We start from the raw sequence: 25,392 nt of genomic DNA on the forward strand, positions 1-25,392 counted from the left end.
AACGTGCCATTTTCTTGGTGCAGGGAAGAAAGTAGGTTGTTGGAAAGCAGGCAGCCAGAGTGATGGAGCCAGAGTCTTTCTGAGCCTCTGGGGTCCTCGGAGGGTGCTAAGGGAATTGTACCTAAGTCTGGGAGAAGTTGAGCTGTGTCCCTTTCAGGATGACCTCTCAGGGGCACCTCTCTGCTCCTTCAGAGGTTCATTTTCTGGTTGGTTTGAGGAGGTGCTGGTGACTGGTATTTCCAGAAGATGTCTCTTTGGTGTTTGTGGATCTCCCCTCTCCAAGTCGTTCCTCTCTGTAGGCCACTCGCATCTCCCTTTTGTTCTACTGTGGGAGCATAGGAGCTGCTGGAAGACGAGGTGCATGCAGGAAAGCTGAAATGTGGGCAAGCAGAGCAAGCCACGCTCCTCCTCTCTTTATAAATCAATGTCCTGATGATTTTTCCAAGGTACAGTCTTAATACCACCAAGAAAGCTTCCTGATTTTTTTGTGGTAAGCAGGGAAATGCTGAAATGAGGTTTATTTGCTTTAATAAACGTGCAAAATTAGGTCCTCATTTCTACTTCAGGTGTGTTTTGGAAAATATTTGTTCATCTTTCAGCAAACAATGGCAGAAGTGGCCTGGAAGAGAGCAGGGTGGGAGTGCCGTGTGTGGTATGTCGAGAGGCATTTCCTGCCCTTATCTCCCCTCCTTCGAGGTATTGTAAATGGGGCTTCAGATCTGCAGCCTGTGTTAGTGGAGCGGAGATCGCCAAAAAAGATACCTTCCCCTGAATGCCTGCAAGGGGCAGGAGCGGTGCCGAGTTCACGAGAGGTGGCGAAGAGCTTTCCAGCCAAGTGCCTGTGCTTGGAAAATGTGTCTGCCCCAAAACAGAAGCTTTTTGACGAGTGGGCTGCATTTATTCCAGTCTTGTCAACAGCATTTCTAGGGGCTGTGGTGAGGCCTGGCTCGTGGGGGCTGTGGACATAGGTCAGGGATGGCTGCGTGGGGATCTCGTGCCGTGGAGGAGCCGTGGCGTGCTTCCCTCGCTTTCCAGTGGCACGCTACAGTTGTGACTTGATATTTTCCATCTCAGGCAAACGTTTGAATTTCTAGGTAGTATCTCTCTTACAAAAAACTTTGCAAGGGTTTGCGTTTGCTTTAGTTCCACACAGGGACATTTTTTTGCAATCTTAAGTTCTTACGGGATGGAACAGGGACTTTTTGTTCAGGTCGATCCTGAAACCCTCAAAATAAGGTTTTCAGGTGCTGCTGAAGCTGTTCTTGGCCTTCTGGTGGCCATTTACTGGATAAAGCGACTGCCCGGGACCTGCCTGTGTGCTCTGGCTGAGTTTGTTTGCTTCCAGTTCTCAAATCAATTATCTTGCGGAGGAAATGGTGTGCCTCGCTGTCAGTCTGCAGAGATATTTATAGGTAAGGTCAAAGCCCTGTGGAAGGTCTGTAGCAGTGTTTGGAAGGAATGGATGTCTCAGCCTTACGAAATTCACTGGGATGTGGTGGATGTGCTGCATTGCATGGACATTTCCCTGCAGCTCCTCAGAGTAGTCCCTCCTCAGTTGGGCTGCTTTGCCCTCTGAAGAGGGATGAACAGTGGCTTTTTCTGGCTTGGCTGGATGGGATGAGGTTTGGTATCCTCACCACGTTTCTCACCTGGGTCTAGCTGCCTAGCTACCTCTATTCTGCTGCTATTTTTCCCATAGATGCTTTGCATCCATTGCTTAAGAGAATGTTTCCTGTCTTTTGAAGCAGGAGAGTTGAGCAAGGAAGGGTTTCAGCTGCCCTGTTGAGGCTTTCTCAGATGCTGTGAATATGTAAGCTCTCCAGTCTCCTTTCTCAATCATCTCTTCTTTTTTTTTTTTTTTTTTTTTTTTTTATTTTCCCCTCTTTCTCTTCTTTTCCCCTCCCCTTTCCAAGCTGGCTGAACCATAACAGCTCTTGTCTCATATGTGGTGATTTGCAGCTTACCTTGATTTGGCACGCTCACCTTATCATTCTATGTCGTTTGCACAAGTCTGCTTGCAAAGGACTCATTCAATTTGCCGGTAACATTGGCTTTATTTCAAATACACCTTTCCCTGTTGCACTGCTCCTTAAATCTGGGACTCGTTTCCTCCTGTGTGGTGGATGGTTGGGCGGCTGCCCGTGGGTCCCCCGGCTGACAGCTCTGTGTGTGGGTAGTGTTGCTCAGAGGTCTCTGGTGTTGTGGTCACACCAAGAGACTGGGGCTGTGATTTAACTGCTCTCGTTACTGTGCTTGTGGAGCCCATACAGCAAAACCAGAATGAGATGATGTGTAGTGAAGAAGAAAACCTGAAGAAAGAGAGAAAGCAACACAACCCCCCGTGTTTTTAAGTAGCTGAGGCAATTGAGTGTTTATAATACCTCCCTGGGAGCCATGTCCTCTCTGTCTGCCCTTGGCTAGGGCTGGGGTGAGAAGGGGCTGATGGATGAAGTAGAAGAGCGCAGATGGTGCTTCTGGTGGGTAGAGCTCCTCTGAGAAAACCTACCAGGTCTCGGGGTGCTGGACGGGTACCCCCACACATTTCTAGTCTCTGGCTTCTGGGTTATTTATGCTGGGACGACCTTGTCTGGTGTCTGTGGCTGCCCTGGGCTCTGCCACTGCGGTCTCGGTCTCCTCTGCCCTGTGTTCTGCTGCTCAGACTGAAATGCTTCAGGGAGGTGGGTGCTGGTGTGCGTCGGTGCAGCGCAGTCCTGGCACCGTCCAGGGGCACCTGCAACGAGGGATGATGGTTACGCCGCAAGGGGCCAGCTGAAGGGAAGGATGTGTCTCAGTACTTGAACTGCTCCTGAGTTGTCTGAGGAATTATATCAAATACTGTGCTCATGATATCAATTATATAAAGTCTTTGCTTATCAAGACTTCTGCTCCTGAGAGGGCTACCTTGAACTATGGACATGAATGAATTGCACACTAAACTTACTGCTTAATCAAGAGGGTTTTGCTTGGGTGTTTGGAGTGAGTGAAGGGCAGAATCACAAAGGCCAGTGAGAACAAGCAAGCAATTAAAGTGCAATGAAGTGAGCTGCCTTTTGAGATGGTAGGTGTTGCCGGTCACGTTTTCCAATGGGCTGGTCTTCGTTGCTTGTCTGTACGGGATGATGAGATTGATCCCTCACACTTTCCTCCTCCTTTCAGCTTTCCACCATCTTCTCATCAGACACTGCGATGGGCCCTTCCCAGCTCGGCCTCAAGATGCTGGTATAGCAGCAGGCAGCTGCGACCCAGAGGACCTGCGGTGGGACGTCGTTTCCCGCTGGGACATCCTTCACCCCCTCTCTCTCGGCAGAAGCGATGGATGCCCACGTGGACCTCCTGACGGAGCTGCAGCTGCTGGATAAGGTGCCCACGCTGGAGAGGCTGCGGGCAGCCCAGAAGCGGAGGGCTCAGCAGCTGAAGAAATGGGCACAGTATGAGAAGGAGATGCAGCATAAGAAGAGGAAGCATGAAAAGAAGAGAAATGCTGTTAACAGAAAGAAAGTGTCTTTTGAAGCCAGCGTCGCTCTGCTGGAGGCTTCTCTGAGGAACGACTTGGAGGAAGGTATGGCGCTTGTATCTGGCAATTTCTCTGGCTGCTTTGTGAGGTCCATGTAGCGCTGTGGTGTGCAGAGACATCGGTGTTGACATCCATGAACTGAACTACCCTTGATGTTCTGTTGGTCTCTAGAGTGTTGCCATCTCTGGTATAACCGGGGTCCTCAAAGCACTGTGTGTGGCACCAGCATTACCTAGATTGACATCGGAAGTGGGTGCACAAATGCCAGGATAGGGCAGGAGTTATGACTGAGATTTAGGGAGAGGGAGGCGGCTGTCATCTCTTTCCTTTTCACACTTTCTACTTACAGAAGGTGTGAAAAACTTCTTTGCCTTCTGGGTGTGCCTCTTAGTGGTTTTACAGAAGTCTGTCACAGGGATTTACATGTCAGTGTAAATCTCTTCATCTTCCCTCCTTGGGAGGATAGATTGAGGGCTACATGAATATATGAATTTTTTCCCTATTCAAAATACTGAAAAGCATGGGTTTGCTTAATGCTTCCTATAGAAAAGAACTGAAAATTGTTCATAAATTTGTTTAATTGCACCATTTCAAAGTGGATCAAAGTGCTTTGCTTTTGCTTCAAAATCTGAAGGGAGGAAAAAAAAGAAGTCTGAAAGTCAATCCCCATTAGCCTCAGCACAGCACGGGGAAAACATGTAAGCTCTGGGGAGCCAGAGCTTACTTCTCTGCAGAGAAGTAAAAACATTTATTGGTGAAGATCTGGAGCAGCCTTTGGGGTTGCTGCTCTGCCAGGTAGAAAAATTGGTGTGATCTTCCTGATCCCTTGGCATGACAGAGGCAAGGGTGATACTTGGGAAACCTGGTCAGCTGAGTTTGCATCTCTGCTAGTTTCCAGCATCTTTTGCAATAAACAGTATACACTTGCCTGGTGTGTGGGTGAAAGGCAAGGATCTCGTCTTGTCTTGTGAGGAATCTCTCCAAGGTCGTGTCCCTGTTTCCGAGAAGGCCTTTTGGGCACTGTAACTTGTCCTTGTGTGTGTGCTTTTGGACTTGTTGGGAAATGGAGCATGTTGGTGGTGGGCAGTGGTGCCTGCCTGGGTGGTGTGTTACGAGCGTTTGCCAAGCCCTGCTATGTGTCTCTGGTTTTGTGTGCGTTTGTAGCTTCTCTCTGGGAGAGCAGACATGTGATAATGCCCTGGAAACTGCAGGCTTTTATTTGTTTCTTTCTTGCTTTAAAGGTTTAACAGTTGCTTCCAGCTCTTTGCTTCAGTGAACCTGTGTTTCTCACTCTGAGCTGTTGTAGTCTTATAGGAGAGCCCCAATGGTGAAGCCAGCTAGAGCCCTACTGTGAAATTGTGTCTGTTGGCATTGCCTGGGATGACAGATTTATGACTGTATCACCTCTGCCTGCGCTGGAAGATACTTTTCAGGGTATGGCTTTGGGTTTTGTACCCAGCTGCCCACCTGTAAGTGACAGGACACGGTGCTGGGGTGAATAACAAGCGTTTCATCCTCCTCCTCTTTGTGCAGCGACGGTGCCTGTGCTCAGTGCTTGGGCTGGAGGGTGTGATACGGCCAACAGGCCTGCAAGAGGTCCAACCTTGTAATTTTGCTTTCTGCACTTTCTGTCTTTGGATCTGGGAAGTTTGGAAGGAGGAAAGCTTCTTCATGGCCTTACAAATACCTTCTTATTTTGTGAGAGATGCACAAATGGTGGAGGTGTTTGCAAACATGGCACTGGCGGAGGGTAGTTGTGCACCCTGATGGCAGTGAGCAGGGAGGGCTGGCGAGTGTTCAGGCAGTGGCATTGACATACTGTGTCAATGGTGTCAGAGGTCCTGTGGATGATGGTCTTGCACCACGTGTGGATGTGGATACTTTGCTGTTGGGGATGCAGGAGTTGAGCTTTCAGCTCACAGCTTCACTCTTTCCCTCCTGTAAGGGAAAATCCATTGCTGCAGGTCTCTTTTGGTGCTATAATCATGTTGACCTCTTTCTGTAGGCGAGCCCAGGTAGTGGTCTTTAACCATCAGTCGGTCTTTCCGATGTGATGCTGGTTACACCAAATGTGATAAAGGCACTTCCTTGCTCAGTGGAAAATCAACCTCTCCACCCACTGGAGAGGGCAGGGGCAATATCCCTGTTGCCACAGGTGCTTCCCCTGTGTAGCTGGATTTTTCAGATGCCTCTAGTTTTAAAATTCTATTTGTTTTGTGGTCAATTAATTGAAGTCCTAAAAATAGTGTGTGGGCAGGTTCTGTCCCTGCTCTGCCCCCTCTGTGCTGTGGGACCAGTATAAATGGGAGGTGGGGACAGTCAAATCTAGATGCCAAACTGGGAGAATTCCTTATCAAGTGCCCTAAGCCAAAGTGACAGAATTCCTGGGCTTTTGGAGGTCCCGGGTGATTATTTTGATGTATGAATCACCTTGTATGAATCACCTTTTATTTCCATGGGGGAGGTGGAGGGGGAGGTGAAATATAAATGATTAAGAAGTTGAGAAGTTAGTGTGAGGTAGGTTAGAGAGCTGTGGGTGCAGCTGGCACGCGTCACCTCCAAGCTACCTCTGAGCAGGTGTGCCATTTCCATTCTTTGTTACTTCTCTGTATTTCTGTATTTATTTTAACATTCTCACTTCTGAAGTGGGAGAAGGGATGGTAGTAGGCACTGTGCAATGAAATCTGGAGAAAGAAAGCGGAGTTGGGTGGTGAGTTAGCTCTTTATCAGGAAGGTGTCTTGTGCTGTGGTGTAACCTTCTGATCGAGGCGGGGGGTTGAGCCCTGTAGGATGGAGTTGGTGGGGGCAAAACCCTGCCCTGCTCTTTAGGGAGCAGCCCCTTGTCCCTGAAGACCTGGACGTGCTGACTTCCCTGTCCTTTGCCTGCGCCTTGCCCAGGTGTAGCTGAAAGAGCAGTGTTCATTTTGCTTGGCTCCCATGTGCCCGATACCCCATGGGTATCTGCAGCACCTTTGCTCATCCCTGTTTCCTTCTGCCATCGATGGCGCGGCTGCCTGGCAGAGCCACCCCGGCTTCCCACCTAACTTGTGACCTCTCTGCTCTGCAAACATGACAGCCTTGATGAAGAGGACTTCTTTCCCGTGTATGAAATCCAGGTTTGTCTGCAGCTGATGAGTCCACAGGTGACCAGGCATGTTGCAGAGTAGTTGTATCTCAGTGTGGTGGCAAAACAGGGCTGAAGGCAAGGGCTCCTAGGGACCGCCAGCCCTGGCATGGGCAGGAGCTGCAAAGGGGTGACAGCTCGTGCCCGCGTGGTCCTTGCATCTTCTGCGACAGATCTGTCAAAGCATCCCAGGTTTAACAAACAAGCTGCTATTTAAAGCTCCTTCGGATCTCTGCTGACAGAGCCAGGGCAGGGAGCGCACCGCAAACACGCCGGTGGCAGATGTGAGCAGACAGTCACGCTGGGGAGAAGTAGGTGATGGGCAGCAACCCCAGGCTGAGGGCAGCGATCCCCTTGGGCTGCAGCATGCTGGCTGGGACCTTTGGTTTGGAAAGCTGAAACATCTACAGGCAGTTCGTGGGTGAGCTCCGAGGTGAGAGCAAGGCACTCCCAGTTGCCACACTGGACCTGCTCCACTCTCCCCTGCGGAGGAGCTGGGAAGGGCATGTTGTGGAGGGGCATCATGCACAATCACTGTTGTAAATGGAAGTACATTCAAGCGGTCACCCAGCTGTAGGCACGATCTGAGCTGGTGGCAGGGGGACAGTGCAAAGGGTAGGACACTCAGCCCATATGGAGCTTACGGGCAGCAGCAGTGTTGTATACAACCTCTGGGCTGTTGTAACGGCTGCGAAGGAGAGTTGCTTTATAATGTGATAAAATAATGCTTCATAAGCTACTGTACTAATTGCAAAGAAATTGTGAGGGCTGCTGAAGGCTGTGGCCCTTTGAGGCCATCCTGCAAGGTGATGGACTGAAACCATGGGGAAGAGGCTGGTCCCTGAATGCAGCCCCGGCTGCTGCAGAGTTGTCGTGTCCAGGTCTTTCTACATTGCTGAGCTCCTATAAAAGCAGTCCCAGAGCACGCGGAGAGGAGCTGGTGTCTGTAAATCAAAAAAAGATCCCAGAGATGGGTAAAGTGGTTGCCTGTACAGACATGCGGCACTTGCTGCCTGGAAGTTCCTTTGCACTCCCGGCACGTTGGCTGCGGGAGCTCCCACCTGTACGACAGAAGCTGGAGGGGTTTGTGTTGGCTGGGGTGTGAGCTGTGTTCCCTTCAGTGAACCAACGCAGAAATAAAGCCCTCAAAGGGCCGACTCACCTTCCAGCAGCGCTGGAGGTGCCCTGGTTTCTCCTGCTGTGAGATGAGAGCTGCCTCCCCACAGGTACCCGCTGCCCCCCCGGCCGTGGCTCCGGGAAGCATCGCTGCAAAGTCCTGCAGCTCCCACCTTCTGGCACTTCATCCTGCAAGAAAAACCTCGTCAGAGCCGGGGTGCTGCATAAAACAGCATTTCTGCAGAAGTTTAACCATGCAGATCCTTATGGCTGCTGAGCCAGAAAGTGAATGAAAACTCAGGATTGATGACCTTGGGCTTGGCAGCCGGGAAAGCGGTTCCCATTAGCAGGGCAGCGGGCGCAAGTGTGGGGCTCACTGGGTCGAGCGCCGGCGTGGAGGCGATTCCCCTGAGGAGGGTATAAGTATTGCGCAGCTTGCTTGTATAAATACATCCCCCACGTTTCCCTCGATGACGACCCTTAAATCTCCTGTAAATGTGCGGCAATGACAAGTGTGACAAACCCTTTCGGGAGCCATCCCCAGGCAGCTCCTACTGCGCTCCCTTTGCACCTTTCTGGAATAAAACCAACCTTGTCATTTGCAAAGGCACTTTAAAAAGAGGCCCTAATTAGTGTCTATAAATTGCTTGCTTTAACCTTTCCGAGTTGATGTGAACTGTTCCCTTGTTACAAAAAACCTTTTATGAGGTGCCTTAATTTTCCACCCACATTATTAGTCTCCTGAAGCTTTTTGCATGGAGTTCCTGTGTCCACGTCTATGAGCAAGTGCGTTTATCTGTCTGAGACGATTTTTCTCCTGTGTTTCGTGCCCTTTGAAGGGCTCTGGAAAAAAAAAAAAAATAAAAAAATCTCTTTTATTGCCAGCAGTCTGAAGTGTTTATCTGGGTATTTGGGGAATGACTTGAGTCAGAAATTGAAAGTTTCTGTTCAATAAAAAAGACATTTCTTGAGTTTTAAACTCTATAGGTGTGGAAATGAAACCCGTCCTCTTTGGGAAGCTGTGTGTAGGAGCCCTTGGCAGTGATGGACTTTGTTAATTTTGTTAATGGTGGTTGGTATGTCTTCCAAAAGCAGATTCACATATTTGGCCACATTTCACTTGGCTTTTTCATGAAATCTGGATGTGATGCCAATGGGGGGTGGCTTGCATATGGCATCTAACTAGATGGCATCTGGGAGCACAAGCAATATTGAATATGCAACTTTCTCTGTTGTCATAACAAGTAAATAATCTTTTATTTTTTTCTGTCTTCCTGGAATTTCAATCAAGTGGGAAAATGATTTCCATAACAGCTTGCAATGCCAACTTTTCTGTTTGGAAATTAACGTTGAAAGTCCATCTCAGGTTTTTCTGGGATGAGTCCCTCTCCCTCTCCAAATCTGGAGTCAAATATTGTGTACCAAACCCTTTCTTCAAACAAAAAAGTTTGATCAGAAATACTTTAAAAAAATTTTTAAATAACAAAATGAGATGTTTCCTTAACTTCAGAATGTGTTTTATAAAATATGACACCAGCTGTTGTAGAAGAGCTTTGGTTTCAGTGGGTCAAGCCTCCTTTTAATCCCTTTTAGAAGGATGGGGGTGTCTGTTCTTGGGGCGCTGGCTCTTGCATGCACTGCACATCACTGCTCACTGTTCCAAGATGTGCGAGTTGGGAAACAGACTCTTTCCATACTTACAGACCAGAAATTCTGCATCGTTTGAGTTTCTTGATGCACAGCAAGGCAAACAGCACAAGCAGTCTCTTTCCTGTGCCCCACGCAGTGAACAATTGCTTTTTTTGACTAAAACAAGTACTGAAAACGCGCACGCAAATGTGCTCTGACTGTCCTTGATGATAAATGGTGACGTAGGGATCATGGCTGGAATTTTTTTGTTCAAAATTTAAACATACCCATACCCCCTCTCAACCTCTTGCAGGCCCAGCTGCTCACCCCCACCTCCGCGGGCACATCTTTCTGCTTGCCCCATGTTTTAGCAGAGCGTGCATTCTCAGCTTGCGTGATGGAAACGGATTGGTTTCACATTATTTCAGTTTCTGGCTTTTACTCGTGTGCCAGCTTCCACCATTTCTGATACCACTGAAAATATTTCTTATGTATCTTACAAATAATATTAAAAGATAATGAATAAACACTGGATTTGAACTACTTGTCCCTCCTGTAAGGACAGTCTGTTTGGATTCAGGGTGTTTTAAATGAAACGGGTTGGCCAATGACTGTTGCCAATCCCAGATTTTGTTTCTTTCTAGAAGTGGCTTAATTCACTTAATTGGCTTCTAAAATTTGGCTGCAATGTGTTTTGGAGGGGAAATTTGGAACCGGTGTCTCCTTGGTTGCATGTACCCCTAAACACAAACTAGGCATTTCTTTGCTTTATTAGTGTTGTTGATGGTTGTTTCTTAATGCAACTGTGAGAGTTGAGTATTCCCTTTCAAAATGAGATCTGGGCAATGGGGAGTAAAGGCTGAAACTCTTTGGGTTGTGCATGCAAGGTGCAGTAGGTAGGATATGTAAGGTCACCATCTGCTCTGCAAACCCTGCCCGGCCAAATCACAGCAGGGAGAGCTCCGGGCGCTACGGCCGCCTTCGCCAGGGACGTCAGGGCTCTTGTCAGCTGAAGGCAGATTATTGATGGTACCTTAATTCAACCAGGTGCCTGGGGATGTTTGTGCATACAACCAAGTGCTAAATTGCTGGCGTTTAACCTTTCCCTTCCCTGACCTGGCCACTCTGCTTCCAATGACATGGAGGCAGCCTGTAGATTATTTTCTGCTATCTACAGGCTGCCAAATGTTGAAGCCAGAACTTCCCAATCTGAGCCTGATAATACTTGCTGATATATCGGTGACTCTTCCTAGTCAGTAACTTCCCAGCTTGGTTGTCCTTGTGATTTCCCTGGGGGATCGCTGCCTGCCACCCGCACGAGGGGGACCAAGGCATGGCAGTGCAGCGATGGCTCTGGATTTAGGTCGGCTCCAGCTCCGAAAGCAGCACACCTGGCTGCCTGCTCGGTGGGATAACGGCGTGGAAGGGCTGACAGTACTGCCTGGGCAGCTCCTCGGGGCTATGACATGGGGTTTCTTGCAGGCAATGTGTTTCTTGCCTGCCTGGCTGCCTTCCAGGTGTGTGCTGTTTCCTATGCTCCGATTAACTGTGTGTTTTGTCCCACTCCAATAATGAGAAACCAGAGAGTGTAAATAGCAGCTCAGTGGGGGACCTCTGGTATCTTCTGCGTAATAAACAGCAGCAAGCTGGAGTGAACTATCATCTGTCTTCCCACCTTGGCCGTGACCTCCGATAGCCAAGGCTAATCCAATTCTGCCAAAGGGATGTAAGACATGAGCATAATCGTTCCCGAGAGCTTGCTGGTACCTGGTGTTTTGCAGCATCATTCTGTTTTCAAGTGTATTTTGTCAAAAAACCCAACCAAAACAACCACAACCAAAAGCACAGTTCTGCAGCCAAGTATCTAACTCTTCTTTGCAAATGAATATTGATGAGGAAATTAATATTTTTGGAGGTGAAGTCTTCTTGCAGGGCTAAAGCTGACGTGGCTGCTTTACCCTGATGCAGTTGAAAACAGAGTACTTGGATATAGTTTCTGACAGGAAGAACTTGGCTGTAAACTGTAGATTCAGGCTCTGCTTTCTGCCCCTTCTCCTGATCAAGGAGAACTTTAAAAGTGGATTAAATCTATTTTTTTTTCCAGATTTAAATTCCTGCCTTTTTGGATTCGGGCCAGCTCAGCTCAGCTGGTGTAGATTTCTTCCTCCTAGAATCATGGAAAATAGAGGTTGAGAGGGCCTCAGGAGGTCATGTAATCCACCTCCTGCCCCAAGACAGGATCAACTATATCTAAAATGCTTGCTAATGAGGTTGGAGTTAGGTGTCTTAGTGTATTTATAGGCATCTCCACAACACAAGAGCATATATACCTGTGTAAGGGGCCCTGCTTCTCATTCAGTTCTGCATATTTTTCCTACTTGCTTATGTTTATCCTCTTTCATTTTGCTTTGCATCCCATCCTTACGCTTATTGACTGCAAGTTTTCCTACTTCTGTGAAGAATGCTCTAATTCTTTCTTTAATAGCAGTTGCTATGGCAGCTGGTTTAGGCGGTGCCTTATAACCTAGTGCAGAGCTGCTTTTGCATATACTTTCACTGCTTTTTTTTTTTTTTTTCCTCTGGAGCCTGGCCAGAGCTTTAGGAAACCTTATCACCTGCTGCAAATGTCTTGACAAAAAATTTAAGGAAAAAAAAAAATCAGATTCTGGCACAACTATTACAAACATCTCCTAAACCTTGCCTACCCTCTAACCCATCACCCAGAGGGTGCTAAATAGGCCAGGAAGCAAACTGTTTAATTCTGTCTGTTGATGCCTTTGTAATCAAGAGCCAAGATGCAATCAAGCACCCTGCACTCCTTTTAATTCGGGGAACAAGAGCCCATGTGCAGCTACTAGCAAGCGGATGCAGTTTCCACTGAGGTCCCTGAAATTTGCAACTGTTTATTGCTGAATTTGGCCTCTGGATTCCCTAGATATAGTGTGAGGTAGACTGGCTGTAAATGTTATTCATGTAGGAAACTGGCTTAGTTGCTCTGTTGTGTTTCTCACGCTCCATATGCATTTTCTATTAGTTTTCATCATCTGTCAGTTTGGCCAAGGATTTCAAGCTAGATTTCAGTTCCCCTTTTCCTGGTGGTCTCGTCTGCTCTGCCTGGCTTTGCCTTCAAAGGAGCACAGAGGAGTGGTCCCTGCTTTGAGTGTAAGACCACCAAGCTCTGAATAGCAATGGGAAACTTTCAAAGTCTCGTTTATTTTTGTGTGCTTTTACTTAGGCTGACAAGCAAAACCCTATTAGTTAAAAAAACAAACTAATGAGCAAAAAAACCCCAAAACGGAACACCCAAGACCCACCAAACAAAAAAGAAACATTTCCCCCCCCCCCCCCCCCCCCCTAAGGGTTACTCCTATAGTGTTCACCTCTAAAAAGGGGAGACTAGAGCAGGAATGAACCTGAAAATCACTCTCATACTGTTCTCATAGGCTGCACCAGCCCTATTTTAACTCGGTTGGCAGCTGATGGTTTCCGCAGTAGGGAAGAGTTATCTGCACACAGCTTGTATTTTGTCCTGTGTTACACATGGAAACATCCATGTTTTGAGTGGGTGGGGGAGATTCTGGCACCTTCAAAGTATTTCCACTCTGGTCTGATTCAGAGCAGCAAAGGTTGGAGATCAAGTGCAGATACTTGCACTGTTCCGGTTGAAATGACAGGAGTGAGACACGATGGCTTGGTGTATTCAAAGTCTTTCAAACTATCCAATCTGAAGGATTCTCTGTGTCAAAACCGTCTATTTCAATCAAAGCAAAATTTTACCAGCAGAATATTACTGAATTAAAACCATGAAGTCTTTGCACAGGAATGGAGCGGCTCTGCTGCACCAAGGCTTCATTGCTGCAGGACGTTACGATATGTCCAACGGTTTGGGACAAGGAAGTGACCTGGAAATCCATACGAGTTCTCAGCCTCTTGGAGTTGGAGAGGAGCAATGACCCTGCAGTAAAGGACAGGCATTTCACTCGTGTTAAGGACGTGGAGAAAAGAGCACTTTCAGCATCTGTCTACCAATGTTGGGTTCAATTCTGTGTTGTCAGAGGAGACAGGCGAGTTTCAAACTGGGGTGCTGTGATTAACCTTCTGGAGAGTCTGTCAGGTCTACAGAGACCAACCAGGTCCTAACTGAGAAACATGGGCCTGGATGACACGCAGCACTCCCATGGAGAGTGAGTTTCAACCCACTTAAGAGCTCAGACTCTTTCCATGACTCTCAAACTTTTCAGACCTGGTTTATTTTTTCACTTCAGATCATGTCAGTTTGTCTTTAATTAGCAAGGCTAGAGCAGGGCTTCTCAGGAACTTAAATGGGACTCTTCTTTTAATTAAAATTTTGGTTTGTTAGCCTGAAATAGCAAGCATGAGAAAGAACCAGAGCTCCAGCGAAGGAGGACAGTCCCCGTGGATCTGCAGTAACATCCTCCTGGCTGTCAGGCAGTTGATCACAGGGTTTTCTTTCTTCCTAAAGTCAATGCTGTCAAAACAATGATGCAAGTCCTGCATGTGATAAGAAGCTCCAATCTAGGCTGTAACCAGTCAGCTTCCAACCTGCTGCTGGATGCTGTGCCAAAACAGGTGTCTGGGTTGGTAGGTGACAGCGGGTCATGCACTGATGCTGGAAGTCCATTTTGCTTTTATTAGAAGGGCCAGTGAGTTTAAAATTTCATCTTAAAGGGCATCTAAGCAGGATTCCCTGTATGCTTTCACAGTAAATTTATTCTTCCATAACTTCAGTCATGCAATTGTGAAAAGCTATGAGCAAGCCGCTGCTTTTCCTGACCCAAATTACTCTATGTGGCAATTTTCCAGTGCTCTTTAGAGTAAGGAAAATTGTCATTTGAGTACTGGTCACCACTAAATCTGGAGTGTCGGTTCAAGTTTTGGGACAGCATTGCACTGTATCACTCAGTGCTCTGAGATTTTCCATGTGTTTAGTAACGGGAATGTTTGCAGTGTTGCTCTGTCCAGTTATCCTGAGGGGAAAAAAGAGAACAGGAAATATTTCCTGCTTCACTTACATTCAAAGACTTGCCTTCTAGCTGAATGGCAATATTTGTTGACTGACTTCCTCCTGTGAAGTTGGACTGACAGCTTGAATTGCAGCTAGAGGTGGAAGAATCTGTGCCCAGAGCAGTGCAAGGGTGACAAGACAGAGGTCTGACCATCTGGCTTTTCTTGATCGTTCTCTTGGGTTTGAAAGCTTCCAGAAACATGTTGCTTATTCAGCCTTCCTCAACACGAGCACATTCTGCTACCATGAACTGAGGGCTTCTTGTGAAACCCTGAGCGTTTTGGCACAGATCTTTAAAGATATTTAGATATTTTAACTTCCACCGAAGTCAGTTTGGTTTGTCACCTAATGTATTTCTGCTCCTTAAGAATACCGAGTCCATCTGAAAAATGCTCAGCTCCTTTCTGTTGGATCCTGGTGTAAAGACCACCCAGTTAGGCACTCCTGCCCCATGGTATTAAAATATACTGACATGGCCTTCTTTTCCCCCTTGGGAATTGCTCTGATCAGCACCAGGAGTTCCCAGCAGCAGTGGAAACATCTTGCCTCTTTGCTGTGGGGAGGAGTGGTTCCCTTGGGCAGCCATTACCCATTCTGGAAACCCACCCCAGTGCGGTGGGCTCCCCGCCCTCCTCCTTCCCTTCCCGCAGGAAGGGGCTGTGGGTTTTCCAGCTGTGGAACAGGAAAGAAACGGGGGATCCTGTTTACCTACCCACTGAGCCCCATCTGTTTAAAACTGCTCCTTGCAACCTGCTGTTTATCGCTGCGGCACCTCATTTGCCAGCTGTCCTGTCTTTGCTCTGCCCTCTGGAAAGAGCTCCTCCGTGGAGCATCGCCTGTGGAGGTCCTGAGATGCCACAGATGGGATGCTGGAGAGGGCTTCAAAACCCAGCAGGCTGATTTGCAGGGTCAAGATACCAGCACTGGTTGCTGTGTGACTGGGAGAGGAAAATAACAGCTTTGTCACCCACAGACCAGGGGGTCTTGGGAGTGGGTGGCAAGAGAAGGATGTTCATTCACACTGCTGTAGGCAAAGTTGGTCTTGCAGTTTTGCCATGTCCCAAAGCAGTTTCTGTGTTAGATCCTGATAACATCCAATGCAATGTCAGCTCCTTGGGAGGTGTCAGATAGTGTCTGACCTAAGCACGAGCATGGACGTTTGGTGAGACTCATGCAAAGCCTTGGCTGCATTTATTATCTCTCACTAAAATATGAGAGGACGTAGGCCACTGGCTGTTTTGTTGTGGGCGTCCCCTTGCTCTTGTTGGGAAGTCTGAATTTGCTGCAGCAGAAGCCTGCAGAGTGGGAGGCTGCCTCCCCACGGTGGGCAGGAGCTGGCCCCAGAGCAGGAGGGCCAGGCGTGCCTTCCGCGTCCTCCTGGTGCCGCGGGAGCACTTGGTCTCATCCTTACAGCTCCAAGGGCTGTTAGTAATGGCAAGCAGGGTGACAGAGATGTGACAGGAGGGGGTTTGCTGGTGGAAATGCTTGTGGGGTAGGCGAAGGGAAGGCTGGGGGTCTCCTTGCCGGAGCAGGATGCAGACAGTGCAGGAGCAGGGCGAGCTCTGGGACAGCCTCCTGGAGCAACGAAAACCTCCTTAGATTTGGCACGACTTGCAGAGTGATCGTGTAAAGTGCTGACTTGTGGGCTTAGGCATTTAACGTGAGCAAAAGGATCACAGGCTGGGGGACGGGTATTTGCTTTGGAAAGAAAATGTATACTGATGCTTGTGTGTCCCCTGGGATGCGCACAGCTCCGGAAAGCAGTGGGACTGGCAGGATCGCGTGGGGATGTGGCCAGGGCAGCCTTCTTCGAGTCTGGTGGCGGGGGAGCCTTTTGCACCATCATCACCCCACGGGAGTGAGTCGTTCCCGTGGGGTTTGGGGAGAGCGGGTGTGTGAGGGGCTCTGTGGGGCTTTTTCCCCTGCCAGCCTCAGCGCGTCTCGCCGCGAAGGCGACCGCACCGGCTGGCCCTGATGTTAATGAGAAGCTTGGTAGGTGTGCTGTATGTGCCAGAGGGTTTTTAAGGTAGTGGTTAGTGAGTGACCAGTGGCGCAGGATCCCAGGCACCCAACAGGTCAGTGAGTGTCTGCATTTAACAAAAATTAGCCCCTTGTAAGCAGTGGTGGCAGCTGTGCATAACAGTGAGCTAATCCCATGGGGGAGAGGATTTGCAGGAGGAGGTGATGGGTCTCAGGTGCTCTGGCTGGTGCAGGTACCGGGATCCCCCTGGGGTCCCTTGGGAAGGCAGGCAGGATGCCCCTGGGGGGAGTGTGTGTTGTGTGCCTGCAAGATTCAGCGCTGCCAGCTTCCCGGGGGAGCACCGACAAGCTCTGCTTTAGTCGGAATGCCAACGTATACTGGGGACCACATAACCACACTGGCACGCATCCTCAGAGCAGGATGCTTGGGGATCCATACATGGGCACAGCTGGTGCTTGAACCAAAACCTTCCTGCGTGGTTCTTCCCGCTGGCTGGAATGGGCTGAGCCAGGAGCCTTGGTCTGGCAATGTGGCTTTGACCTGCCTGTAATCAGGACGAGCTGCCCGGTGCAGGGAGAATGGCACTGCCAATAGGCAATGAGCATCACTTACTCTATTTAATTAAATTTTGGGGGGCTTTTTTTTAATGGCCTATTTTTTTTTTTTTTTTTTGGACAGCTGCTAGCTGAGAAAGTAAGCCTGGGGAGAGGGAAGCTGTCCTTATTTAAAGGGGTCTACCCTTAGCCCATAAATCTGGGCCAGATCCGCTGGTACATGCTGGCTGCTCTGTGTGACACTGGTAAGGAAAGCAACCATAAATGTCACTTTATAGCTGTTCTGCTTTGCTCGATTAATCTGTATCAGAGTCTCCCTCCTTCCTAATCAGGTTAGTTTCCTTTTGATCCACACCTGTTAGGAGAAACCTAAACTGATTTAGCTATTCCCATCCATTTGCCATTCGCCTGATGGCTCTTTCCACAAGGCCATGTTGGCTGTACATTAATTACTGTTGAGTTGTCTGATGCTGTAGCAGGTGATGCTCTGGTGTAAATCTTTGTAAATCTTAGCCAATATTCACTGGGAATTTTTTGCCAGATGTTTTGTTTCATTTTTGGAAGGATTAGCTTTAAATTGGCAAATGCACTAGATTTAAGGAGAAGACAATTGCTACTAGCTGTCAAAAAGAAAACACTAATTATCAATCATGTTTTATTGAGCCTCTGTTGAACTGATTTGCTGTAGAAAACATAATTTTCTTGTACTCTATCTTCAGGAAATCTGATTTTTGTGAGTTCTGCTCACTCGATAATGGTGATGTATGCTAGAACACAGAAGAGAGGAAAAATTAACTCGGCATTAAAATCTGTGGCACCCTGGAATTTAAATCACCTGTTTTTAGGAGCACAAAACCATTATCTGTGCTGGTGTGCCATAAAATCATTGCAGATGTGCTTTCCTTGTCGCTTCTGCATGTAAATCCTGTCTACACACGTGATTTACAGCGCTTTCCCGGACGCAGCAGGGTTTAGTGAATGTGGTGGCTTGTTTGTTTGCTCTGAATAGGCCCCGGTTTTGAAAACGAGCCTCGAGTTACTGTGCGACAAGATAAGAATAGTTGGGGGAAATTTCAGTGTTCCTGCCTCGCTCCGGGGCTTGGCTGCGGCGCTGCACTTCCCGTGACTCAGAGCAGCAGCAAGGCACCGGCTTCCTCTGAAATCACCCACGTTTTGCAAAGCTGCTGGTACAGTCATTAAGTAAATCAGGTTTTTAGTGAGTTATTGTCCGCTGCAGTTGCATGTGATGTCTAAAACATACCTCGCTGTGCTCCTGTTGTCTTTAACACACTCAAACTGACCGCTTGGAAAGGCTGGGGGTGGCGGAGGGGCATCTTCCAAAAGAGGCTCACGTAGCCCTGTCCTGTCTCCAAACTGGTTTTGTTTTTTTCTTGTGATAAGTGGGAACAGGAGTCAGCAGTTTTTATCAAGCTATTTTTCTTGTGAAAGGGAATCATTATCTGAGGGGAGGTACGGTGCCCTGTGTGACATGGACACGTGGGAGCTGATCCACAAATGTGGCCAAATAGGACCCATCAGTGGGTCAGCGTAGCCTGGCCCCTGCCTCTCGCTGCTGGTTTAGTCCTGGGGCATGTGCTTCATCAACAGCAAATTTCTCCTTCGGAAATATCAGAAAGGAAGGGATTGCCAGCCAAGAAGTTGGGGGAAACCTTGTCGTTCAAATTTAGTTCACTATCTGAAGGAACTCCTTGATTTAAATACTCCGGAGTCAGGGAAGGAGGGACCAGATGGTTGCAAAGCATCCCAAAACTGCTGACAATGTAAGGACCTCTTTATAAGAGCTTCTGCTTCTCCCACAGTTCCTGGAAGAACCTCTTTCTAATGCCCTTGGATTTTTACTGCAAAATAGAAATCCAAGGCAGGTTTGCATATCTTGCCCAGATGCTCTGGGGCTCAGGTCTATCTGAATTCCCATCTGACCAGGGCTCTCAAACCTGGTGCTGGTGGGCTGGTGCTGGGGAGGAGGAGATGGCTTTGCCTTACATCTTGCCCCCTTCCCTCGGTGACTCTGCAGCTCACAGCTGCTGTGATTTGTTCCTCCCCACCTGCAGTGGGGATGGCCTTGACTGAACCTCGCCTGTGTGTGCTGAGCATTCATCTCTGCCTTTATGGGTGTTTTATTTACTAGAAATCCCTGGTGTGTATGTTCTCCTTTTTAATCTCTTTGACGCTCTTGTGCATTACAGGCACAGAACACCTGAAACCAATTTGGTTTATTGAGTCTGTCTAGAGAAACAACCCTCCTGAGGCCAGCCCTGCTGGGGAGCGAGGCTTCAGCAGTGAAGAGGTTAATGTGGCCTGTCCTGAAAACTATCTGTGCCTCATGCCAAGCCTGAGTGTCATCTTGCTGCTTTTAGCCCCTGCAGTTTTTCTGTCCCCAGAGCACCATGTGTGTCCATTTGCTCTATGAGGGATGCATGTTTTTTGGGAAACTCTGCCTTGCTGCCGTGCTCCTAGTGCCCTGTTTGGTGGAAGAGGCAGTGCCGGCGCCCATTGCTCCATCTTCTGTCCTTCCACGTGTTGAGGCCTGGAGATCTTGGCCAGCAAAATGTGCTCTGTCCCTTAGTAATAGGTTGCACTGATGATGCAACTTACGCAACCAGGGCTCATTTTAACTTGCATTTTGCTGGTGATCCCCTTCTTCCCAGGCGTGCCGGATGGAGGAGAGGTAATGGTCCTGTCAGGGCATGGGGCCAAGCCAGAGGTTACAGCTGTAAGAGCTGGCAGCAGCCAGGGCAGAAGTGCGAAGCCTTCTCATGTTCCCTGTTCAAAGGGGAACAGCTAGAATTTGGTTCAAGGTTTGTAGGTCAGGTTTCCATTATACAACTGTACTGGTTGCAGCTGCTCATGTGAGATCCGGACCTCATTGGATGGTCTTGGTCTGGCGAGCTCCTTTTCCTGGGAATTATTCTTTATGATGAGATGTACAGAAAGAAACAGGATTTCTCTGTTGTAGCATTAACTGGGGTGGTAATGGAGGCCTGGAGTTGGATTTGTTTCAGTCTGTGAAACGTGGGAAGCATCTCAGAAGCTTGTTACAAACAGCTGCTTGGAAAGAAATAATTTTTTTTAAGACTCTGCTTTTTCCAGACAAAGGTAGGACCAGAAACAGTTGAGGAGGGATCTTATAATTGATCACAGATCTAGTAAAGAGGATCAGATTTCCTGCATCTCCCCAAACAGGTACAAGTGCTCTTGGCACAAGTCACACCGAGCATGTGGGTCTCTGCCCATGTTTGAAGGACAGGACTGCTTGTGTGAGGAAGGTTATACCCCTGGTTTAGTGAGGGAGAGTGCAACCCCCCCATTTCATTTCACAAGGAATAAAATGGTCTGTGGTGTCTTCAGGAACCAGAGCACCTTGATTCCTGTCCTCATGATGGTCTGTCAGGGCCCCATCACCCTGGCTAGACAGGCCCGCTCCCGTTCTTGAAGGACTTCATCTCAAAAAGGCTGTTGAGTAAGACACTACAGGGTTCTTCTGCTGGATGTTGGTCAGCAGAAAAATACATGTTCTTTCACCAGAAGCTGCCAGAATTGCTCAGTTAGACTTAGTGCTGGAGATACTGAATTTTGGTTTTAGCAGCAGGAAAAAGTAGGGGAGTGCTGAATCAGGCCCAAGCGGTAGCACAGGACGGTACGTCTTCCCAGAGCTGTGCATGAGCCTCCAACCAGCTCTGGGTTCCCTGTGCTGTCACTGGGATCCACCTCTGCAACCTGTAATTAGTGCTGTCGGCAGAACCGTGTAAGCAGCCACTTAAGCATTAATTACTTTAATGAACTTCCTAAGGTGGGCTTAGCTATTAAAGCATTTTGTTGTTACTGTAACTTTTCAAGTCAAAATATTAGACTGTGGAATGGATGGGAGATGGTGAAAAGCTCTAGCCTGGCTTTCCTCTTGTCTTAATGTTCAAAATGTGGGGGTTTTTTTAGGTAGTTTAATCATGCTGTCTTTCCTCCTCCACTGCACAGAAGCAGCCCTGGCTGGAGAGTGTAAGGAGGCTCTCTCCCCTTTTGCTCATCTGTAGGTGTAAGGGATGCAGTGAGTACCAGGCAAACTGCCGTTCAAGCCCAGAGGATGGATGTCACCTTTCTTGCATTGTGACAGCTAAAAGGTGGCCCATGACACTTGGGCTCCTGTAGTGTTAAATACGTAACGAAAAACTCCCTGATGTGAAGGATCTGCTGGTGAGGGAGCTCTCTTATAAGCAAACAGGATGGAATAAAATGGTTCATTAACAAAACTGGTTTTAATACAGAAGTAAGCAGAGTTTTCACCACTGTGGAGAGGGGAATGGTCCCGCCACTGTTAATGGCAAAACTTAATGGGGAATTTTAATGACTGTTAGTTATTCTGAAAACTGCAGTTTTCTTGGGAAATGCAATATACTTTGGCAAACTGAAGCTTTTCCTCACTGTTCCAGAAAGGAAAACTGTAACTCCTCTGATCTGACTCTTGCTGAAGAGGGCATAGGAGGCATTTGACTTGTAGTACTAACGTGGAGAGTTGGTCAGGGTCTTTCATGCCAAGACAGGAGACCTGTCGAAGGGACAAAAAGAGAGAGGTGGGATATGTTGTGCTCCCTCTGCTCCCTGCTGTTGCCTGTAACTCCTTGTTCCCAGCATTCAGGAGTTATGTCTTCAATGTTCAAAGATACTGCTCTGATAAATGCAATGCTTTAAACCTGCATAAGAGCTGTAGGAATTCTGCATTTTTTAATCTGGTGGTTTAAACTAGGTGTTTTGTTAGTATTAGTAAGCTCAGATGGAAATGCAAAGCAAAATAAATAAAATTTTTAAAATCACTGTAGGTGCTGAGATGAAAGTGCTCATCTCAGAAGCAGGATGAAACATTGGTGACCTGATCTGCAGCACTAAGGCCAAAGCACTTTCTGAAGAATTTCAGCTCTTTTCCTCTTTACGTTAAGTAAGACTCCTAAATTGACCCGAAGGCTGTTAGAGCAATCTTATAAGTGTTGGGAGCCCTGAGCTCACATCCCTGGTGTGAGCTGTGCCTGTGGGTTTGGGCCCCAGACCTGCCCTCCTGTGAGAGAGCATCCTTGTTCCTCTGCCACGACGTACACACCTCAGCAGTCTGTGAGGGGGAGATGGTTTTCTCTCTCCGCCCAGCTCTGATCTGAAGGGTTTTGCTGAATTCAAGCCGTATTCTGCAGATTAATGTTTTAAGCTCACTGAGATGGCTTTTGAAAGTGAGGGAGCGACTTACTAAAAAGGAAAGTGCTCCCAACCCCATGTGTGGTTTCTTTCTTTACTGCATCAGAGTGCAGGAAACTCAGCAGAGGAGAGCTGGCAGCAAAAGCTGTCTTGTGTTGAGTTCGCATGAGGCTGCTGGCACTTTGGTGTCTGCAGATATGGCAGGGATGGGCGAAGGCAACAAGTTGGAATTTTAATTCTGAAAAGTCTAAATGACCTGTCAATCTCTCAGGCTGCTTCCCCGTGGGCTGATCTCCCAGCAATGAAGTTATATTGCATCATCCAGACTGGGAACACTCATCTTCTTGAGGTGGTGGGAAGGAGAGATCACACAGAACTTGTGAAAGAAGAAGTTTCAAATAGTTTTCAACTTTGTGTGATGGAGCAGGTGAAATAACTATTAAAACAAGGTAGTCTGTATGCAAAGCACTTGACAGTCATGTTGTATCACTGCATGCCTGCTTGGTTTGACTTTTGCACAGTCTCTGAGGAGTCATGGAAGGGGATTTCAAACCTTCTTCAAGGACATTTGGAAACATTAAGGAAATTAAAGTTTTGTCCACTAGTATTTTATTTTATTTTTAAATTTTTAACTTGGATACTCGAGGGTCTAAATTTGGATTGCATGACTAGCAGTCTACAGCAACTTTATGCTGTGGTCTTTATTGAGCAGACCATCCTCAACTGGATTGGGCCCAGGGCCCATGAAATGGGTGGTCTCCAGCTTCAGCCCCTGGCTGGGGGGGACTAGTATCCTCTGTGCACAGCAGCCATCACACGGATTTCATCATATACCTTCTGTCAGGCCTGTCTCATTGATTATAAGTATTACTGTAGCTGTGAAAAACCTGCATTTCTGCCAAGCTCAGGTGCTAACTCTTGATTCAACTCTCAAATGTATGCACTGGTTTCCATGCAGTGCTGAATACTTTTCATGATGATGTTCACGGATAAACTCTCTTGACTTCTCTCACAAGGGTCTGCTGGTTGCTGAGGGCTGGGAGAGGAGTCCCCGTGGCTCTCAAATCTGTTTGGTTATGCTGAAAACAAATCTCCAGCGTGGAGAGTTGGGGCGCACAGGTATTTCCTGGAAATGCCCCTGCTTGGTATTCGGTGGTACAAGGACCAGCCGTGTCCCCAGGCCAGGTCCCACCAAGAAGCAGTGTGCCACTGGCTGTGGGACTTTATGTGGTCACAGTGGCCTGTGACAGTTGCCCGCTGCCCCTTCAGCCCGTGCCAGTGTTGGGCTGTCGTGGGCACTGGACGGGGGTGATACTCCACATCGGGGGCTGCTTTGGGATTGGAGGTGTTTGACCTGGAGAGCAAATTAAATGCGCTTTTTCGTTAATGCAAAAAAGAAGTTCTAGACTGTATGATTTGTCTGTGTGATAGGTGCTGAAATGAAGATTGAAAGACAAGTGGTTTGAAACCCTGGGGAAATACTGGACTTTGATCAGCCCTGAAAGCTTGCAAACTTCTGGGACTTGGGCTTGTGAGAGGGGATATAAAAAAGAGGTTTTCCTGGCTGTGTTGCTGGTGAAGATCAGAGATGGTTGTCACATACAGGCTTGGCGACCAAACGTGCTTCATTATCCACCTTGGTGATGGCATGATTCCTGATTTATAATTAAATGAAGCATGCTGCCCCACTGCAGGCCCTTCAGATGACCTTGCTCCCCCACCTCTTGCGACTTGCTCTCCTGCCCCAGCCCAGGTCCCCGATGTGGGCGGCAAAGAGGTCCCGACTGAGCACTGGAGACCCTCCTGGGTGAGTGATACTGGCCGAGAGCTGCTGCCCAGCCACAGCTTCCATTTCCCTTTTTAGAATACTCATGGGCAAACCAAACTCTTGTCAAACACAAGGCTCACCTTGGGGTCTGGTTGCTGTCAAAGCTGTTAGTGTGGAGACTTCAGCTGCACAACTGAGAGGACGGGGGACAGGAAAGGAGAGTTTTCTTGTGTTTAAAGGGTTGGAACTGGGACCTGGGACTCAGGGGCACTGTCACAGCTGTGGCATGGACTGTCACTGTGACCTTGACAAAGAAACCTGAGCCTCCGGAGTCTTGGTCTAACTCAAGCTGAGATGTCACATCTGTGAAATGAGGCAAATACTGATTGTAAAATCCCAGGAGACAGCCTGGAGCTCGCTCTGCTAATGGCAGCAGTGCTTTCAGAGATGTCTGGATGAAAGGCTCTGTTGAAATTCAAATCTCTGAATCTTGTAAAATCTGCTGCTGAATAATTACAGGTTGCAAAAGCAGAAGGGCTGCGAAAGATCAGCCGAATCTTCTCTGGTAAAGTTCGGGTTGCTGCTAAACTTGCATGAAAGTTTTCTTTCCGTACTGTTTGCTTTTAAAAAGGAAACCACAGTCTCTTTATTTGAACAAAAAAAAAGAAAGGGGGAGGACTTTCTGCTTTTATAGACATTTCCTCTCCAGCACTGCGTGTCAATGCAGCGTTTCCAGTAAGAAATGGTGCTGTGGAGCGGGGTTGATGTTTTAACAGATTACAACTTTACTTCTGGCATGCCCGCTGCATTCTCCCATGTGGGGTAATGGTGTGAGACCCACCTGGGCTGGGGGGGACCTGGGGGCTGGTCACACAGAGCTGGTTTTGAGGGGGCTGTACTGCAGAGCGTGTCCTGGCACACCTCGCCTCTGCCTTACACAGGCGTTTAGACCTTGGCTCCATGGCACCCTGTTTCATGTATGCCTGGATCCATGTGATCCATGGGAGCAGACCTAAGGATGTGATTTTGTCCTGACTCTCTTGAAAGATCTTCATCCCCAAAGTACCCATCTGTCCTGGGTTGAGTGAGTGGTGGAGTTTTTTGGTGGCAGGTGAGGGGGCTATCGGGGCGGCCCCCTGTGAGAAGCTTCTCGAAGCTCCCCCAGCTCCACGTCAGCTCCACTTCTGTTTGGGAAATTAATCCAATCAGCTGCGCCTCTATGATAACGTATTTAAGAAGGGACGTGGTGACGGGCAGTTGGACTTGTGAGGAGGAGTTGCTGCAGCTGCGTGAACACCAAGGTCAGTGGAGGAACGGAGGAAGAAAGGAGGGGGGAGGTGTGCCGGAGCAGAGATCCCCCTGTATCCTGTGGTGAGACGGCAGGGTGGCCCCCCCTGCCACCCATGAAGATCTACGGTGGAGCAGACATTGATTTATGGCCTGTTGCTCCTGCTCGAATGATCAAGGTTCTGTGCCCGAAGAAG

General features: G+C 48.2%; 1 protein-coding gene across 1 annotated transcript in view; it reads left to right on the plus strand.

The window, feature by feature from the left end:
- Positions 1-3,161: 3,161 nt before the first annotated feature.
- The window catches only part of LOC104367812 (protein phosphatase 1 regulatory inhibitor subunit 16B), a 41,963-nt gene continuing 19,732 nt past the window's right edge, over positions 3,162-25,392 (plus strand). Inside the window, exon 1 of the mRNA XM_033003614.2 lies at positions 3,162-3,559. Within this exon, the coding sequence (XP_032859505.1) occupies positions 3,313-3,559 (247 nt within the window). The 5' untranslated portion in view covers positions 3,162-3,312. The remainder of the gene's footprint in view (positions 3,560-25,392) is intronic.

The sequence above is a fragment of the Tyto alba genome, unplaced genomic scaffold (assembly GCF_018691265.1).
Source record: "Tyto alba isolate M040663 unplaced genomic scaffold, T.alba_DEE_v4.0 Super-Scaffold_33, whole genome shotgun sequence".
Lineage (NCBI taxonomy): Eukaryota > Metazoa > Chordata > Aves > Strigiformes > Tytonidae > Tyto > Tyto alba.